The sequence below is a fragment of the Oncorhynchus clarkii genome, chromosome 20, assembly GCF_045791955.1.
Source record: "Oncorhynchus clarkii lewisi isolate Uvic-CL-2024 chromosome 20, UVic_Ocla_1.0, whole genome shotgun sequence".
NCBI lineage: Eukaryota > Metazoa > Chordata > Actinopteri > Salmoniformes > Salmonidae > Oncorhynchus > Oncorhynchus clarkii.
The window spans coordinates 33,312,633-33,333,185 of record NC_092166.1 but is presented as its reverse complement, the minus strand read 5'-3'; the positions used below and the strand labels follow the sequence as shown (position 1 = coordinate 33,333,185).

Below are 20,553 nucleotides of genomic sequence, written 5' to 3'. Positions count from 1 at the left end.
ATTAACGTTGCATAAATTATGGCAAAATGTGTAGAATTTCAGGAAATGAGTTTTAAAATGGCAAAAATTGATAAAATTGCAGACAATTTGCTGTAAAATGTTAATACTTCTCTCTGCCCCATGGCAGATTTAGTAGAATTGCATGTTATTTGGTATAAAATTGAGAGAAAAAATAATCTCCACCATATGGAAAAATGTGTAGAATACAAAAAAAATTGCTTTAAAGACGCAACATTTTCTCAAAGCCCCATGGCAAATGTGTAGACATTCATTCTCCGCCTTCAAGACGGGGGCCAGTAAAATGTTTTGCCAGCGAGGTATAGGGGGGAACCAACCAAATCCCGCTTAGGGCCCCCAAAATACTATATCTGGCTACTGGTATAATGCATTTAGTTACAGTAAGAGAGTTAAGTAGAGCCACTGTGGCCCCGCAAGAGGAGTTCATATTTGTTGTGGCCCCCACCCCAATCAAAGTTGCCCATCCCTGTGTTAGTTTAACACTAGTGTGTGAAACAAATGAGACAAGAACATATAACACTCATCAGGGACGTCAAACAAAATGAATTTATTATCTTTCGAAAGACAAGTGTGTAATAATAGACAGTGACAAATGAGTGAGCATGTGTAGCTAATGTATGTCAATGTAGTTGCCACACGCGGACAAGACATCCAAGCAACGTTTCCAGAACGCTTATGGTTGTGTTTGCCTGTGTGGCCAGCCCCCACAGTAATGTTCTGTTCTATGGTAGTTCATGTACAGGTAAATGCCAAGATAAAGGAAACACTTACGCAAATGAGGGATACAAAGTATATTGAAATCAGGTGCTTCCACACAGGTGTGGTTCCTGAGTTAATTATGCAATTAATATCCAACATAATGCTTAGGGTCAGTGTTGTAGTACTCCGTTTTCACGACTTGTGACTCAACTTGGACTCGACCACTGGTGACTCGGACTTGGACTCAACTTCTCGACCATTGGCAGCCTGGTCTCAAAGACTAGACGTAACAAAGTAAATGTAAATTTGAGACACTCAAATTAGTATGATGTGTTAGGTATGGTTACATAAGACAGAAGGTTACTTAAGGCAAAAATGAAAGGATGGTGATTGGTCGGGGTGGATGGGTGGGTGCATAATGCAAAAGTCTGGAAATTCAAAGATTGCGTGTTCGAATCTCATCATGGACAACTTTAGCATTTTAGCAAATTTAACTACTTGCTACTTTGCATGTTAACTAACCCTTCCCATAACCTTAACCCTTTAACCTAACATTAGCCACAACAAATTGGAATTCATAACATATCATATGAATTGGATGGGCATCCAAAAATGAATACATACCATACGAAACGTAACATATCACACTAAATGGGGAGTCTCGGATTTACATATAGAATAATACAAAATGATCTGAGACCAGGATGCCATTGTTGACTCGGACTCGCCTTCTTGTAACGTTGCACTTGGACTGGATAGGCTACTATGAGATGCAGAATATAAGTGGCACTAGGTGTGCAGAGCAGCGAGGACTCTGCTCTCTAGCAGCTTGTGAGCTGCGGGGGAGCAAGCGATGTTTGTGGGCAGTCAGGATCCACTCCAGCTCCGATCATAGGCTACACATCGCGCAAGTGTCTCTTGCTGCCCTGTAACCACCAGCCTACTATTTAGCTTTGTCTGCTTTACCAAATTGAAAACAATAGTATTGAGTTTAACAGTAAAACAACAGTCTAGCTATTTGTCTCTCTCCTAGACTATAGAAAAGTAGGCCGTCTTTGAATTTGTCATCTTGCTCTACCCTCTCAATTTCCCCCCTGCATCCCAAAGCCAGTCTCCCTTTAGTTTTCACTCTGCAACAAATAAATAAAAACTACACAAATGTCAGTGGGTCGATAACAAACAAGTAGTTGAGAGCCTGACTTACCATTCATTTATATAGTAAATAAGTAGTGAAACACAGGTATTGAGTAGAACTTGTGAGGTAGTGATGAATAGTAAATTAGTTGGGTTTCCACATGAGGGAGTGACAATATACTGCCATCTGGTGGTGACCAGAAACAATTGCATAATAAGACCTATTATAAATTGGACGTAACTCGACCATTGGTGACTTGGACTCGAATTCAGCCATAGGGACTCGAGACTCGACCTCCCGAGGTTTAGTGACTCGACTACAACATTGGGCTAGTATAAAAATTCTAAATTTTATACATGACCATTATTTTGGCTCCCATGGCTACAAGAGCTCAGTGATACAGCATTTTCCACCACCATCAACAAAACACCAAATTATGGAATTTCTCGTAGAAGAAGGGTGTCACATCCCTCCAGTAGAGTTCCAGACACTTGTAGAGTCTATGTCAAGGCGCATTTACACTGTTCTGGCGGCTCGTGGTGGCCCAATGCCCTATTAAGACACTATTATCTTGGTGTTTCCTTTATTTTGGTAGTTATCCGTATATGCAAATGTCCTATATGTATGTATGTAGTGTGTGTATACAATTTCAGCAGGTAAAAAAAAAAAAAACACAAAAAACAATCTAACATGAAACAGCCACAGGTAGTTGAGTCTCTCTTGTCATCTCCTCAACCCTCATCTTCGTCGATCTTCCTGTAGCAACCCAACGTGCTCTGACTCAGCCAGTAGTTAGTTGAGTGGGTTCTGCCAGTCTGTGTCTACACATAGGGACCAGAGTTTTCCCTGATTAGGTCTTCAAGTCATGTGAACAGGAAAAACTCTGGGCCCTAGTTACAACTATTGCTTCTTTTCATTTTCATTTACTTATCGCTAGGCTCTGCAGTAGCTGCATATATATAGGTAGGGCCTGGAGTTTTTCCGGGCGAGGAAAAACTCCAGGCCCTATTATAGGATCATAACTGAGTGCAGGGATGTTTACCATGGAGTCAGTGTAAAGGTGAGTACGTGGCCAGATTTCATATAACTGCAAGACCTGAGTCTACATTTACTTTCAGAATAGCTACTGTAATATGACCCGCTCCAACCAAGTTCTCGTCTCTGTGGGGTCGCGGTAGAAAAAGAAAATACATCCCACATCTATACCTGATTTAAAGGGATTATGCAGCGACATGAAAATCGACGTGAAAACCCACAGTATAAAAAAGTGCACGGCTTTTATAAAGGGCGTTGCATTGGCGATCACAGGGGAGGGGGGTTGTATACCGTAGCTACCAGCCAATAAGGGAATACAAGACATTATTATAATAATAATAATAATAATAATAATAATAATAATAATAATAATAATAATAATAATAATAATATGAGCCTACGGGGGCAAGTCTTCTCTCTGCAACTCTATTCACAGTGTAACAGCATGCTTTTAAAACAGGGACTATATAAGGGTCTCTATTCAATCCGTATCGCGTATTCACGGTCAACGCTGCATATGTCGGCTTAATTGGAAACGACCGATACATTTTCTAGCGCGCAATCTGGAACGTTCCGGCGATCCAGATTGAATACAGCCCTAGGTCTACGTTAGATCTCTATCAGTCTCTACGTATTTAGACAGTGCGTGCCTCGTGTGTGTGTGTGTGTGTGTGTGTGTGTGTGTGTGTTTGTGTGTTTATTTGACACATTATTTTCCATCTTGCACAATCATTTTCCAATCCCCTTTTTCTTACTTGATTCTTTCTCCAATGTGACTGTTTTTCCCCCCCTCTACATTGCATAATGAGTCGACTAGTATTCATCTCATCCTGCTATTCTAATGACTTCACCTCTCGCACTCTCGTTCCCTAAGGTACAGCTTCATTTCTAACGGCCCCTCCCTCTCCATTGCTACACTTCTCACCATCCCCCGTTCCAGTTTTTCCCTCCATAACTCATCTCCAATCCTCTGTTTTCCTCAATTTTTTCCCCTCCCCTTTTCACACACCTCACCTCCTCTCTCGGTCTGTCTGATGTGTCACATTGCACTGAGATCATGGCAGGAGCGCGATTTCTGTCGGAGGATCTTGCTGCCCCGGTGTCTGCTCATCTCCCTGTACTGACCCCTGTCCCGGTCTCCTCGGCCGTAAGACCGCGGCACCAGGCCAGCCAGGAAGCGCTTGGCCTTGCTGGTCAGGCTTTCCCTGCGCCCCGCCCCAGGGTCCCCCTCCGTCCAGCCCGGCCCCACGCAGTCACCCCTGGCAGCCCTCACCGCTCCCTCCAGCAGCTCGGTGGTGCCGTGGTCCAGGGAGGCAGACAGCTCCAGATACTGGCATTCATACATCATGGCACTGGAGTGGGCCTCTGGAACAGGGAGAGATAGAGGGGTGGGGATGTAGAGAATAGAGATACCATGATAAGCCACGTTTAGTGGAAAGGATCAAATCTGATCAGATCAGCTGGGCTTATCCTACTATCTACTACATATAACTGATTGACTGGCGTCTCAACCTGATAAGAGTGAAATGAAAATAACATTGAATTGAATGGAGCTGAGCTGAGGCAGGGATGAGCCACAATGAGATGAGAGCAACATGAGAACATAGTGTGGCGGTGGCAGTGGCTGGCTGACGTGGAGATGTGAGGGTTGGCCACTGTTCTCTATGACTCAGCAGGGCTTCTGTGTCCCTCACAGCACTCCAACAGCAGACTCCGAGAGCAGGGATGCGACAAGGTAAGGTGAGCGAGAGAGGGGGAGAGAGGTGCAGGGAGGAGAGGAGAGAGGAAGGAGGGGAGGAGAGAGAGGGAAAGATTGTATTCTTTCCCTCCTTTGAGTGCAGGGACAGACTAAACAGCACACAGTCGCTGTACGATGAAAACGTCGCAACTCCATTTTTTTTAGCCAATTTTCTTTTTTTGGTCTGACATTTATTGACTTGAGGACCAATAACATGTATTTATTTGTTAATGGAAAAAAAAATATGGTAATTTTATTAAATTTCCTGAAAATGTTCTGTTTTGGAGACGAGGTTGTCATCAGTCAGCGACGACATGCAAAGAGCAGCTCGGGCAGATATCAAAGCAACAACATTGTGTAAACAAAGACGGTACAGCTTCACCCTCGCTGAGAAGATGAATGAAAAATATAATGTAACTGTGAGAGGAGAGAGAAAGAAATGTCACTAATTCCATCAATTCATTTTAGGACCTACACCAATCTCAAGCACAATATGAATGTTGAGTTGTCCACCAGCCAGGCAAGTTCACTTCCTTACTCGGGCTTAAATATCAGTCAGGGAATCAGGGCTCAGAATGCAGAGGTAAGAGATGTAGCATTTGCATCTCAATGACCACATCATTATTGCAGTTCTCTCAGATGGGGAACATGCTGAGCACATGGGTAAGGAGCAGTATCCTAAGAACAACCCTCCTCTCTCCTTTTCCCCCCCTCTCTCTTTATCTCGCTGACTGCATGCCGAACCCATGACTGAGCATGAGTTCATACACAACACAGACACACACACACCCTTCCGTGTCTTATGGTGGGCTAGACAACCTATACTAACATAAAAAAAAAGATTTCACCCAGAACAATAGGTCTCACACACACACAACACACAAAACCATCCCCACTCAATCACTTTTATTCACATACTCCTGCACCAGCCTTTGTAGCATGGCCATCCCAGGCATCTCTCCTCTCGGTTCATCCCCCTTATCACAGCTTTCCACACGGCACAAGCAGTGTCACCCACACCACACAGAGAGTAGGGAGAGGTGTGAGAATGTGGTTGCCAGCTGGTACTTTTAAGTGCGAGTCTGTGTGTGCGTGCGTGGGTGCCCGTGTGTGCTGGCAGAGGTACACATGAAAAGCACACACACGTTAAGATAGTGATAGCCCTGTGCGCTAGAGAGATCATCCAAATAAAGTGGGGGAAGCCTCCAAAAACAACACAGAACAGGAGGCGAGGCACACAGCTGAAGTAACCCTGCAGGGGATGAGATAGGAGGGAGAGCTACGTGTCCATAAACACGTATACTTAAGCAATAAGGCCCCGAGGGGGGTGTGCGATAAGGCCAATAAAACCACGGCTAAGGACTGTTCCGACGCACAACGCAACGCCTGGACACAGCCCTTAGCCGTGGCATACTGGCCATATCGCACAAACCCCCGAGGTGTCTTATTGCGTTTATAAATACTGGTTACCAACGTAATTAGAGCAGTAAAAATAAAAATGTTTTGTCATACCCGTTGTATACAGTCCGATATACCATGGCTGTGGGCCAATCAGTGGGCTTGAACCACCCAGTTTATAAAAGTAGGTTGAGGTCACTGCTTTAATTGTGAACAGGTATGATGGGATAATAATAGAAGGAAAACAACAACTGGGGGTTGGTGTCCTATTTTCTGTGGCTTACTGTAGGCTATGTGACTATGAGTTTTGAGTTGTAATTACGGACGAGGTTACAGAGATATAGACAAAGGCATTTCCACTAGACTAGATTAATGTGGTTCCAGAATCAGCTTTGTGTCAGAATGGAACAATGATCCACAGAAATTAAAAAAATTTAAAAAAAAGGTAGCCAACATAATTCCCTGGCCTTAGAGAATGTGTGCTTTTCAATCCACTGGAAGCCATTTCGCAGTGAATCACCGCGCCAAACTGGTGCTTATGGTTTCATTCGGTAACAATTACATGGGTCCATTTTTCTCCCATAAGGAGGTTGCAATGGGAAACATTTCTCTTCCCATATTGCTCCTCACAGCAGCCAGGAATTGATTTTTGGTGATCACAGATAAACTGTCTCTCTGGCTCTCAAATGGAAATACAGTTATAGGTGACAAATGGCATAACACACAGGCACAGATTAGGTGGGCCATGACGAAAGACAGACCGAGGACAAGGGTAGAAAGCAGAGACCAATATTCAAAGGAAAGGGGAGGGAGCCATGCTGTGCTGAATGTTATGAGGCTCTGCCGGTTTAAACATGAAAATGGTTGGGAAAGGGGGGGGGGGGGTCATTGCATCGACTAAGTATGTACTGCATTCATTTTTATGCAATACTGCATTATCTCTATGCACTGTACGCGATCACATGAGAATGGTGGTTCAAAGTGGAAAGGAGAGACCAGTAGATTGATAGGAGGTACATTATAAAACACTCTGGAGCACTCAAGGTGATAATGGAGTGTGTTTTTACAGTATAACGAGGGCGTTCTCCCTACCCTCTGTGCTGATCTCCCGAGAACGGACGAGGTCACTCTTGTTGCCCACGAGGATGATGGGAGTGTGGGGCAGCGACTCCCTGAGGATGAGGCGAAGCTGGGCGGTGCGGTGGAAACTTCTCCTGTCTGTCACAGAGAACACCAGGACAACCACCTCACACTGCAGCGTGGACAGGTCCTACAAACACCAAAACACAGAGAGAGAGACATTAAATGACAATGATACACACTTCGTCACTGTCGGATGTGCATTTTTGTGTTTACGTACTCTGCTGAGTGGACTGACAGGGGCTTTGTCCCAAATCCAAAACACATGGTGCCCTTGTGAACTGGCTTCTGACCCTTTTCGCAGTGAAACACTGTTTAACTGGGCTTCCATTAATGTCTCCCTCCCTCTAGTCGTGGCCTTTATAAGGACAGGCCTCTCAGATTCATTCAGGCACACAGGAGAAGAGCTGCCCCCCCCCTCCTAACCCACCATAGCCAGCCATGTCTGCCTGTGTCTGTTTCTGTCTGTGTGCCCTACATCCACACGACCCTGAAGATGAATTTCAGCCCTCTGGAGAGAGTCTCCGCCTGAAAAATTCACAGCTCCCACAAGCCAGAGGATTGCACCCCCACAGCAGGAAATCCATGGTCTCCGGAACCCACTCCATCTCTCTCTGGAGGAGAGGAGAGCTAGCGGAGCGGAAGTGAGCCTGGCCACCTGTCACCTTCTGGGCTGGGCGCGGGGGGACGAGAAGGGGGAGGGGGAGCAAAACTACCAGGCTTTGTGGAGGGAGAGACACACACACACTAATCTTTGTTAGCAGTGAAGAGAAACACGGCCACGTCGCAGATCGATTGGCGGCGTCATGACGGAGAGCTCTCCAGGGTAACTGTGACAACGTAAAAGGGCTTTCCATCAGAGGGATGCTTGCTAACTCAACACTGCGTTTGTCCTCCTTTAGTCAGTCAGCTCCTCTCTGTTCTATTTCACTGCTGTGGCCCATGCCATCTGTCAGGGCATGCAGCCCCCCCCCCCCCCCCCCCCCCCACACACACACACAAAACATTAGGCGAGCTTGTGAGAGTCAGTTATCTTGTCACTTAGCATACGTCACCATATTTGATTCAACTCCTGAGTAAAAGCCATCAACAGCAACCTGACATGTATAATATAATCCCTTTATAATGCCTCCCAGACAGTGTCATCGCATGTATTCTCCTCCTGTGTCCTGTGTTAAACTCTGTAGCACTATAAATCTATTTGCCCTAAAGCCACTTCTTTACGAGAAACCAGATTCGTTATCAGAGCTCAAAGTAAAGCAGCTTACAGCGTGAACTTGGAAATCAGTTCAGAAATCTCACCTCATAACATCTAAAAACACACAACCCCCACCCTTTCCTGGAACACAAACAGGGACTGGGATTAAAAGAGGAAATACCCCTGAAAACCAACTTCTCCATTTGAAAATGGTCTATGTGGCATGGATGAGTCAGAAACATTTATTGTAGTGTAAATAAAGTGTATATAGGATAGTTTTGGTCATGAAGTCAAGTCTCGAGACCAAACTAGCCAGTTCTAGCATATTGTGTTGCTGGACAGCTGCGCTGACTCAAGACCGGGCATTCAACAGGCAGTTGATACCGTTTCCACGGTAACATGTCTTTACAAATCAAAGTGTATTGGCCCCGTACACAGTTTAGCAGGTGTTAAAGTGGTACAGCGAAATGGTTGTTACGTGCTCCTAACAACGCAGTCAAATGTCAAACAATTCAAATGTAAAGAAAATTACAAAGAAAAAAAAAAGCCAAGAAATCAAGAATGGCAGGAACGAATCCAATGAACAGATCCATAAAGCAGCAGTATCAAGATGCAATCTATACATATGTACACCAGGGGGATTTACACAAGATAAACTAACAATGGTATGTACGGCAGTAGTTATATTAGGAGAGAGCTATGTCAAGAATCCAGTATATAAATAAACTCCTATAAACTCCTATAAAAAAACATCCTCTCACTGTCAACTGCGTTTATTTTCAGCAAACTTGACATGCAGAAATATTTGTATGAACATAACAAGATTCAACTGAGACAAACTGAACAAGTTCCACAGACATGTGACTAACAGAAATGTAATAATGTGTGTGTGTGTGTGTGTGTGTGTGGGGGGGGGGGGGGGGGTCAAAATCAAAAGTAACAGTCTGGCCACCAGCTGCAATAAGTACTGCAGTGCATCTCCTCCTCATCGACTGCACCATATTTCCCCAGTTCTTGCTGTGAGATTTTATCCCACTCCTCCACCAAGGCACCTGCAAGTTCCCCAACATTTCTGGGGGAAATGGCCCTAGCCCTCACCCTTCGATCCAACAGGTCCCAGACGTTCTCAATGGGATTGAGATCCAGGCTCTTCGCTGGCCATGGCAGAACACTGACATTCCTGTCTTGAAGGAAATCACGCACAGAACGAGCAGTATGGCTGGTGGCATTGTCAGGCTGGAGGGTCATGTCAGGATGAGCCTGCAGGAAAGGTACCACATGAGGGAGGAGGATGTCTTCCCTGTAACACACAGCGTTGCAATTGCCTGTAATGACAAGCTCAATTTGATGATGCTGTGACACACCGCACCAGACCATGATGCACCCCCCCCATCTCCAAATCGATCCCGCTCCAGAGTACAGGCCTCGGTGTAACGCTCATTCCTTCGACGACAAACGCGAATCCGACCATCAACCCTGGTGAGACAAAACCGCGACTCGTCAGTGAAGAGCACTTTTTGCTCTTCGCTGGTCCAACAACGATGGGTTTGTGCCCATAGGCGACGTTGTTGCCGGTGATGTCTGAGGAGGACCTGCCTTACAACAGGCCTACAAGCCCTCAGTCCAGCCTCTCTCAGCCTATTGCAGACAGCCTGAGCACCGATGGAGGGATTGTGCTTTCCTGGTGTAACTCGGGCAGTTGTTGCCATCCTGTACCTGTCCCGCAGGTGTGATGTTCGGCTGTACTGATCCTGTGCAGGTGTTGTTACATGTGGTCTGCCACTTTGAGGACAATCAGCTGTCCGTCCGGTCTCCCTGTAGCGCTGTCTTAGGCGTCTCACAGTACGGACATTGCAATTTATTGCCCTGGCCACATCTGCAGTCCTCATGCCTTCCAGCAGCAGGCATAAGGCACGTTCACGCAGATGAGCAGGTACCCTGGGCATATTTCTTTTGGTGTTTTTCAGAGTCAGTAGTAAGGCCTCTTTAGGTCCTACGTTTTCATAACTGTGACCTTAATTGCCTACCGTCTGTAAGCTGTTAGTGTCTTAACGACCGTTCCACAGGTGCATGTTCATTAATTGTTTACGGTTCATTAAACAAGCATGGGAAATAGTGTTTAAACCTTTTACAATGAAGATCTGTGAAGTTACTTGGATTTTTACGAATTCTCTTTGAAAAGACAGGGTCCTGAAAAATGGCTGTTTCTTTTTTTTTTTGCTGAGTTTACATATGCTGCGTGTATAAACAGTGTAACAAAAATACAATGTACAGTGGTAGAAATATTAGAATAAGCCATGTGAAACGGGAAGTGACCAGTGGTTCAATGTCTCTATAGCATGGGACAGCAGCATTGGCTGAGTGTGTGTGTGTGTGTGTGTGCGCGCGCGCACCTGCGTGTGTTCATGAGTATGAGGTATGTGTGAAAGCTTGTGTGTGCAGTTTGTGTGAGTGAGTGTGCATCACTTGGTAGACGGCTAATGATGGCAGTTCAACAGTCTGATGGTCTGGTAATAGAAGCTGTTTTTTTAGTCTCTCTGTCTTGGCTTTGATGCATCTGTACGGTCTCGGTCTGTCAGATGGTAGCCGAGTGAACAGTCCGTGGCTCGGGTGACGGAGGTCATTGATGATCTTCATGGCCTTTTTGAAACCGGGTGCTGTCGTAGATGTCCTGCGGGGGAAGGCAGCGTGGGCCCGGTGAGGCATTGGGCTGTCTGCACCACACTCTGGAGAGCCAGGCAGTTGAGGGTGGGAGCGGTTGCCATAGCAGGCGGTGATGCAAGCCCAACAGAATGCTCTCATTGGTGCGTCTGCAGAGGGTCTTAGGGGACCAACTTATTTAGTCGCCTGAGGTTGTAGAGGCGCTGTTGCACCTTCTTCACCACAATGTCAGTGTGGCGAGACCATTTCAGGTCCTCAGTGATGTGCACGCTTAGGAACTTGAAGCTTTTGACCCTGCAGCTATCATCAAGCTATGCTAGCTAGCTGCCGTCAGCTTGGCTAAACACCAAGTCAGCGCAGGCCTTAGCCTACACATAGAACTGAATTAGGGCGGCAGGTAGATGAGCGGTTAAGAGCGTTGGGCCAGTAACCGAAGGCTTCAATCACTGAGCCGACTAGGTCAAAATACTGTCGATGCGGCACTTAATCCTAATTGCCCCTGTAAATCGCTCAGGATAAGAGCGTCCGCGAAATGATTCAAATGTGGCTGACCATCTTGAGATGGCGAGATAGTAAGGAGGGGAAAGGTCCTCAACTTCAAAACGTTCTTCTCTCCATAACAAAGCCATCTTGGATTACCTTAGCTCACTGTACTCACTACTGTCCTTGTTTGTGATTTAAATGGCAACGACACACCCAAGAAACACCCACATCAAACAACACCCGTAAGACAACTCGTTTGGCTTCAGCAGTGACACTGGATATAATGACTAGATGCTTCTCAAGCTCCCGCCTATTCCTCTCTTTGGATTGGTTGACACATCTAATTATTTGAATACTTTTTTGAATATTTGACGAGGGGGGGTGTTGACATCAACCGCCTGTATTCAACGGAGAGTGAGATGCTATGCTAGCCTCATGAATATGGATAGACCTTCTCGAACTTCAACAGGGGCAACTCTCAGTGTTTTTTCCCTCAAGGTTGCCGGGATAACAACCTCAGCATTATGAAAACTCTATTAGATCAAATAAGCCTGACGTAAGCCGCTCATTGCCGCCCAGACAAAAAAACTCCTCACTTGCTTAATAATTCATGATCTGCTCAACAGGATTTTTGGCGGAGTAAACCCGCTCACGTCGCCTCCTCCTCCTGGCTTCAGTTATGGCCGCTAGCATTTGTTAATGACTAAGCTTGGAAACGAGGCCAAATTAGAAAGTTCCGTCGTTCTTTAAATAAGAGGAAAAAAATAATCAGTCCAGGGTCCAGATCGCCAGAATAAAATAGGTCAAGAGAAAGATGAATGGAGCGGGAGAGAGAGAAAGAGAGAGGAGCAGAGATAGATTGGCCCAGAGACCTTCCTCTGGTTGAGGAGTCAAAATCTGATAATTGGATGTAACTCTTTAGTGGAGCTGAGTGCTGGGTTGGTTTCTTGGGGCTGCATCGAGGCACCACACCCCTCCGGGCTGACATTATAGAGGCTAGCTCCGGCCGTACACACCACACACACACACACACGTAGAATAGACACACAACAATAGATACTGACCGCACTATACAGACACACATAAGACTGCTCTGCATACACAAATATACAACGCCACAAACTGACCGCGTTACACAACACTGCAGAACTGCCACCTCCCTTCACAAATACACAACGATAGACTGATCTTTCACTACACAAATACGCACAACAAGAGACTGATAAATATACACAACGATGCAGACTGACTTCTCTACACAAACAAATGCAGAATGACCAGCCACAACAACCAGTCTACACACAAAGAACAACAGAATGACCGGTCAACATAAATACACAACAGTGCAGTCTAAAAAATATACACATCACTGTAAAGACAACTATCTCCACACAAATACCTGTACACTGACCTCTTTATATAGACACAAAACATCCCAAAATTCTTACTAGAAAATACTATTTTACACACCAAAACAATCCTTCACAAATAAACACACCATCTAAAAACCACACACATCCTTGTCTCCGTAGAAAATGGCTAATACAGTATATATACAAAAGTATCTGGACATCCCCTTCAAATGAGTGGATTTGGCTATTTCAGCCACACCAATTGCTGACAGACGTATAAAATCGAGCACAAAGCCATGCAATCTCCATAGACAAACATTGGCCTTACTGAAGAGCTCAGTGACTTTCAAGGTGGCACCGTCATTGGATGCCACCTTTCAAACAAGTCGGTGTGTCATATTTCTGCCCTGCTAGAGACGTCTCAGTCAACTGTAAGTGCTGCGATTGTGAAGTGGAAACGTCTAGGAGCAACAACGTCTCAGCCGTGAAGAGGTAGGCCACACAAGCTCACAGAATGGGATGGGACCGCCGAGTGCTGAACCCTATACACATTTTATGTCCTTGGTTGCAACACTCACTATCGAGCTCCAAACTGTCACTGGAAGCAACGTCAGCACAATAAATGTTTGGCAGGAGCTTCATGAAATGGGTTTCCATGGCCAAGCAGCCGCACACAAGCCTAAGATCACCATGCACAATGCGAAGCATCGGCTGGAGTGGTGTAAAGCTCGCCACCATTGGACTCTGGAGCAGTGGAAATGCGTTCTCTGGAGTGATAAATCACGCTTCACCATCTGGTTTTGGAGGATGCCAGTAGAATGCTACCTGACCCAATGTATAATGCCAACTGTAAAGTTTGGTGGAAGAGGAATAATGGTCTGGGGATGTTTTCATGGTTCGGGCTAGGCCCCTTAGTTCCAATGAAGGGAAATCTTAACACTATAGCATACAACGACATTGTTGACGATTCTGTGCTTCCAACTTCCTTTCCTGTTTCAGCATGACAATGCCCCCGTGCACAAAGCGAGGTCCAAACAGAAATGGTTTGTCGAGATCGGTGTGGAAGAACTTGACTGGCCTGCACAGAGCTCTGACCTCAACCCTATCCAAACACCTTTGGGATGAATTGGAATGCCGACTGCGAGCCAGGCCTAATCGTCCCAACATCAGCGCCCGACCTCACTAATGCTTGCACGAGCATCAGCAACAAGCAAGTCCCCGCAGCAACATAAATGTTCAACTTCCAGGTGTCCACATACTTTTGGTAATGTAGCGTATATACTGGCTTACTACAACTGACCTCAGACTCCATCCAGGATTTTCTAGTATAACTATTTAATAGTTATTAAATAATTATGGACACCTCCAGCAGACAGACAGTGTATTTTGAGAGGCTGACTTGTGTAGTAATTAATGGCTCCACGCTGAGATCCAGTCACTCACAGCTGGCTCAGACCTCCAGCATTGAGAAATCCTGGTGGTGAATACAGGTGAAACTAGCCTGTTATTAGAGAGAGGAAGCACTAGAGAGTCAACCCACAGCCATCAAAACACCTTGGCTCCTCCCATTGACCATGATAGATGCTGATTGGCTGTGGTGTACACAGAGAACAACCCATGGTACAGTCAATGTAACATGTACAGAGGAAATCCTCGGCCTGTCAGGTCACAGCCAAGCATGCACTGGCTATTTTAGGAAGCTGGATGACTTATTTAAGCCATTCTCTGCCTGACGTCAAGAGCACTCCAAGTCCCATGGCTAGCTGAAGAGAAACTTGGAGAGCCGCTGTGTGTGTGTGTGTGTGTGTGTACTCAGTGAAATCTTCTATGGTGATGTGGCTGGATGGCTGTGAGGGCTGCCTAGTGTGAGACTCGGTTGCTTTAACATGGAAGCTTCAACTTGAGTAGCAGCTGGTGTGAATCAGCTGGGAATCAAGGAACCATACACAGCAGTTATCTATTTGTTGATTCTTTTTTTTAATCCGATAAAAACACCCAACTATAATTAGCGGGGTTATGAAGAGGTACTGTACATGAAGCTAGAATAAAACCAGTGCTTTCCCCCCGGGGAGCAAGAAGCTTTGTAGCCCAATGCTTCTACATGATTTGACCCATGGGGGGGGGGCGGGATTTGTTCAGTCCACTGGTCACCATGGTAACCTGAGGAGGGTGGGGCACCCATGGAATAGGGGACTAGCTAGGGACTCGGGAGCTAGCCAAAATCCTCCGGGGGTCATTGCACACACATACACACTGCTCTACTCTGCTGCTCCTGTCAGTGTCAAGGGTCATTTGATGGGCAGCGTGTCGTGGCGCAAGCATTAGCAGTGAAAGGAGGGTGTGGGTGGGCGTGTTTGAGTGACAGTGCGCGTGTGTGTGTGTGCGCGTGTTGGGGGAGAGGGAGCTGGTCCAGTCCCCTCTCGCTCTCTGCCGCTGCTGGGCTGGAGCGGCTCCAAATCCCGCTGGCCTGCTTATGTTGCCATGGCTTAATACCAGCGCTTGCATTAGCACGCAGAGAATAACAAATGTAATTGACTTTCAGAGAGAGTTAACTTAAAAAAAAAAAAAAAAGGGGTCAGTTCTGAGTATGACAGGGAGAACACGAAAGAGAGGGGGGGGGAGATGGATGTTGAGATGATGACACAGCTGTAGGAAATGAGGTCAACTTGGGAAGAGATAGTGAGGAGAAAGAGAGAGGTACCGGAGAAAGGGAGATCAGACAGTTAAAGAAGTGAAAGGCCTTTAAATGGAGTTCCCCTGAGCTAGGTTTAAATAATTCAGACTCGGTAAACCAAGGAGGACTCCTGAGAGGTATCCTACAATGCAAGCTAGATCTACTGAGGGTTTTTGTAAAAGGTAGCCAGCTTCAGTTAGCTTCACATTCCAGCTAAGGCTTCATCCATATTACAATGGTGGATATTGCTCATCCACCGATCGCTTGTAGCTGCGCGTGCATGTCGCACGTGGCTAGTTGAACGCCAAACTCTTCATTGAGACAATGCTGAACCTTCAATCCATGGGCGAGTCAGTGCCACATTTGAATTTGTGCCAAAATCGAAATGAAAGAAAATTGATCTTGCATATTCATCAGGCTAGTGTGTGAAACAGACTTTAAGGGCCTTCTTTATTTTATTACTTATTGGTAGACCCCTTTCCTGCAGTCAATGACCAAAAGCGCCATCTAGTGGCCTCATGGGTGGAATGTTATGAATATTTTTCATAATTGCATAGTTAATCAAATCTAGTGTTTCTATGTCAAACATACAACGTGTCATATTGAGATGCAAACTCAAAATGTAATATTTCAACTCTAGATCTGACATGGTACAGGTTTCTATTTTTTAAAGCCCATAACCATGTGAGTGAGGTGTATACTTTCGTTTCAAAGTAGATTTTATAAGACTACCAACAATCACTCTGTGTGACCCTGATTTAGCCCACTGCAGTCAAAGGTTCATGCCGTCTTGTGTGTTTATCAATGCACCTTTACCTCCCTTTCTTCCCATCGATACAATAATTGTATTAAGTCATACAAAAGTTTTACTGTGCGCGACGTTTCAAATGCATTCGGTCTTTACTAAATGTGTAATGTGATTGTTTTTATAGTGTTGTTAAAATTACCTATGTAAAAAGCATTTGATGAATAAAATCTGTAAATCGCTCGTCTTCCTCAAAGGAAGGGGAAGATGGCGCAATCTTTGCGAGAGGGAGGGAATCTGATTTTATTGGCGCTCAACTCGCGACTCAGACAACTTCATTCAGGATAAATGTAGTCAGCCCTGAGCTAGACCTGCTCTCCCGAGTTGACGAAAGTTACTTCGCTAACTCCTCAAACCATAGGGCTCTGGACTTTTGGTAGAGAGACAACTCGGGGCTCGATTCAATCCGTATCGCAGAAGTTCAGTGCTATAGCGCAATTGAAATTTAAAGGCAACGTTCCCGCGGTTCGCAGAGACTGCATTCACGGTAGACGCTACTCAATCCGAAATTACCTTTAAAATTCCAATCGTGCTACAGCGCTGCACTTCCACGGTACGGATTGAAGCGAGCCCTAGGTCACGTGGCTGTACACATAGCACTGCACTGACTGCACCATCATCACAGAAGGCCATCACATGGTTAATATTAAACTATTACAGTGTACTTTATCATAATGAAATCCTCAGTGACACACACACACACACACACACCACACAACAGATGAGCCTCAGAGCAGCTGTGCTCCTCTAGCCTCATTATAATTCACTGAATACGACAAAACATCTCATTCAAAGCGCATTCAAATTCTGCCTATAGAGAGGATGGTACGCATTCATGCTGTTTGTAATATGTAATGAAGAGAAGAACTGGCACGGCCGCCCTACAAATATCTGCAGCAAATTAAAGCAATTTCAATTTTTGTAAGTTACCATTTAATTGTTTGTATTTTTATAAAAAGGGATAATATAAAAACCGGTCTGCCACTGCCTCGCGGTGGCCACACACACGTAGGGTTGAACAATTCTTTAAACATTCAACAAATTCCCTGGTTTCCCCGAAATTCCGGCTGGATGATTTCCAGAATGAGGAGGGAATCAATTGGAAATCCGGTTCCCTCCAACCAGCATTTCTGGAAGCCCAAGGATTTTTATTTAAAGTTCCCGGAATTCTGCAACCCTACGCACGCTTCCTGACACATTTCCATTTCAAATGCAGCAGTGTGAACAGGAATACTGGCAGAGGGAATTGCATTCAGAGAGAACGAGACAGACCAAGACAAGACAGTATAGAGAGGTGGCACAACATATTACACATGAATGGAATGTCGGTGTCGTGTGCCATAAATAGCTCACCTGTTTCCAGTTGTCATAAATGATGACTGAACTCTGCTCATCGTCAACTGACACCGTGCGCTCGTAGCCTTCTCCTGGAAACAGACGTGCTTGTCACAAACACACACGTCAACATAGTGACACTCAAAACACAAGCTCAAATGCTTTGAGGTGAATACACAGTACAGGGAAGTCATTCAGCCCATTTGGACCGGTCCAGTTAACCTGGGCCCATACCTGGTATTATTACACAATGACAGCCTGACGAGTTGTCCCAGATCTGGGACAAGGTTATTGTAGAATACACAAGGGTGCCCCACATAAAACATTGAGGTTACAGAAAGAGCTAAACACTTGAAAACAAGTCGAATCTCCAAGCAGCCTAGGATCTACATCCTGTGTGGACTGCCTCTTCATGACGTATCTGTGGCAGCACCTCCTACAGAGCAGTGTGCCCATCCCTTTCCTGGGGCATTGATTGATTGAGTATTTGGCCCAAGACTGGTGTTATTATTACCCTGGCCTTCAAGACGGCACAATGACACACAGTGCTGGCGAATGGCGGCTGGTCTCGTTATCGCTCAGCCTTGAGTGCACTCAGAAAGTAAATGGGGAAAGTAACTTTCAATATCACGACTCAGATTGGTGTTGCTCTTTTGTGGCAGCTGACATTAGGTCATTGACATAAAGTAGACACCATGTGCACACAACACACACACACACACACACACACACACACACACACACACACACACACACACACACACACACACACACACACACACACACACACACACACACAAAATAACTTTACCACAGGCTGTTTCAGAGTCCACAGACAGTGAGCTGTCTGACAGTCCAGCCAGGGCCAGAGAGAGTGCCGATTTCCCAACCCCATTCTGCCCAAGTAGTACGATCCTTATTGCACTCCCATGACACCCCTCCGACGCCTGACTAAATGATTCATCCCGGCAAAGGGCGTCACTGATTGGCAGCGTGGCCGGCTCGTCAATCCCTGGTATCCAGTCATGGTCCTCTGATACAGCCTCCTCCCGCCTCAGCTGGTGCTTGATTGGTAGAGGTGTGCTTCCTCTTCTCAGAGGGGGAGCGGCGGTGAGAAACATACTGTACTGAGAGAGACGAGAATGGTAGTGAGTACACAGCCCAATGGACATGACCCTCGTGAGAATGGAGCTGAGAGCATGTTAACACAGGAGAGGAAGTGTTACACAAAGAGTTGATACAGCAGGCCTTCTACTACGGAGACAAGGATGGGAAGAGCGAGCGAGTGTGTGTGTGTGTGTGTGTGTGAGAGGGAGAGAGGTGAAGCAAGAGACCGAGAGAGATCCACAGAGAGAGAGAGAGTTAATATACTAGGTAAAAGGGGTGGTACTGTACGACAGGACTTCCCAAACTCCATCCCCTATGACTTCACTGCTGATCCAAACAACCCACCTTTAATTATTTGAATCAGCTGTGTAGTGCTAGGAAACCCTGCTGCACAGCTTAGTGACTGATGGGACTCTGGGATGCATTAGCAGAAAGTAGGTCAAAACATGAATGTCCATGACCCCTCCTCCCTCCCATCCTTGCATGTAACACACACACACAGTAAACTGTGCATCCTGTGTGGGCTCTATGTACGTAAACAGTAAACACCTAAGCCTACGTAAACCTTTGTGTGTGCATATGCAAACACACACACTTCACTGTCCTCTGATTTCAACAACACTAAGGGCCGCTTAGGATAACACTGCCAACAGTCCGCCTTAAACAAAGGCATTGCGGCGAGCGTTCTGTGTGTATGGAGCACCAGGTCAGTCAGATGACCTCCATCAATATTAATACAGCAATTAGTCTAGGTGGAGCCCTCACGCTGTGAGCCAGCAACCAGCCATGAGCAGGTGTGCCTGTGGCTGAGCTATAGAAGCTCCACTCCTCTCAGTGACACACAGGGAGGGAGCGAGAGAGAGAGTGTATACTGCTGGACTCAGCCACATAACCAATTAGACTAATTGAGAGGGTCTAATTAATTAATCATGGTCAAGGAGACGCAGGGAAGGGATAAAGAAAGACACAGAAGATTCTGTGACAAGGGTGAGGGGAGCATGTCATCAGTTAATTTCACCCCGACTGACTGACAGGTGATAACTAGGGTAAACAGTAAAAACACAGAGAACGAGGCAATAACATATTACAGTACAGTAAAGGCAATGCTGTGTTGCTATATTTCTATATTAAATATCATCACTGTAAAACGTCAATTAGCGTACTCTTGCTTCTAGGCTACTATGGTGTTTCCCTTATTAAAGTGCAATACATTAGGCCCACTATTATTATTTCACCCAGCGGTGTTCACATTTCAATTGCAGTGTTGGAATTCCACATTTAGAGTAATTATACTGCAGCATAATAATAATAATAATAATAATAATAATAATAATAATAACACTAATTAGGATTCATTTATTCTAAAAGAGAGAAGAAAAAAGACTCAATTGAATACTGTACAAATACTGTACATTTCACAACTGAGTGTCCGCATCTTTTGAAGGCGACAGACGAGGTGGGATAGAGTGAGTTGTGAACATAAAAGTGTCCGCGTGCTTCTAGAATGCTAGCCTACTTATTGCGAGGCTCTTTTCTTGAGTCGTTCCACTAAAGAGGATGTGTAGCCTACACCGCAATTGTGTGTAATAATTCAATATAGCCTACTGAACTTTAAGAAAACGTTTGGCACACGTAAACAGCGAGGTGATGCTAGAATTTTTTTTTTTAAAAGAAGGTATGTCACCTTACCTGGTCAGTCATCGTGTTCAATTCTTCCTCTATTTTTCAGAAAGAAAGTGTTTACCTGCGACCACCGCTATCTATGTCAAGTCATT

At 45.4% G+C, this 20,553-nt stretch overlaps 1 protein-coding gene across 3 annotated transcripts; it reads right to left on the bottom strand.

Moving 5' to 3' along the window:
• Positions 1-552: 552 nt before the first annotated feature.
• LOC139376267 (GTP-binding protein REM 2-like) lies at positions 553-20,553 on the bottom strand. Of its 3 annotated transcripts, XM_071118620.1 has the most exons (6): positions 20,468-20,553; positions 18,483-18,798; positions 17,690-17,763; positions 7,116-7,293; positions 3,902-4,252; positions 553-2,673 (listed from the first exon to the last, which is right to left on the bottom strand). In XM_071118620.1, exons 1-5 carry the CDS (start codon positions 20,477-20,479, stop codon positions 3,927-3,929), a joined length of 906 nt encoding a protein of 301 aa, XP_070974721.1. In that variant the 5' UTR covers positions 20,480-20,553; the 3' UTR covers positions 553-2,673; positions 3,902-3,926. The 3 variants fall into 3 exon arrangements, with proteins under 3 accessions (XP_070974721.1, XP_070974718.1, XP_070974719.1); XM_071118617.1 differs by lacking the exon at positions 20,468-20,553 and having other exon boundaries at positions 18,483-18,899; XM_071118618.1 differs by lacking the exon at positions 20,468-20,553 and having other exon boundaries at positions 2,628-2,673; positions 3,897-4,252; positions 18,483-18,899.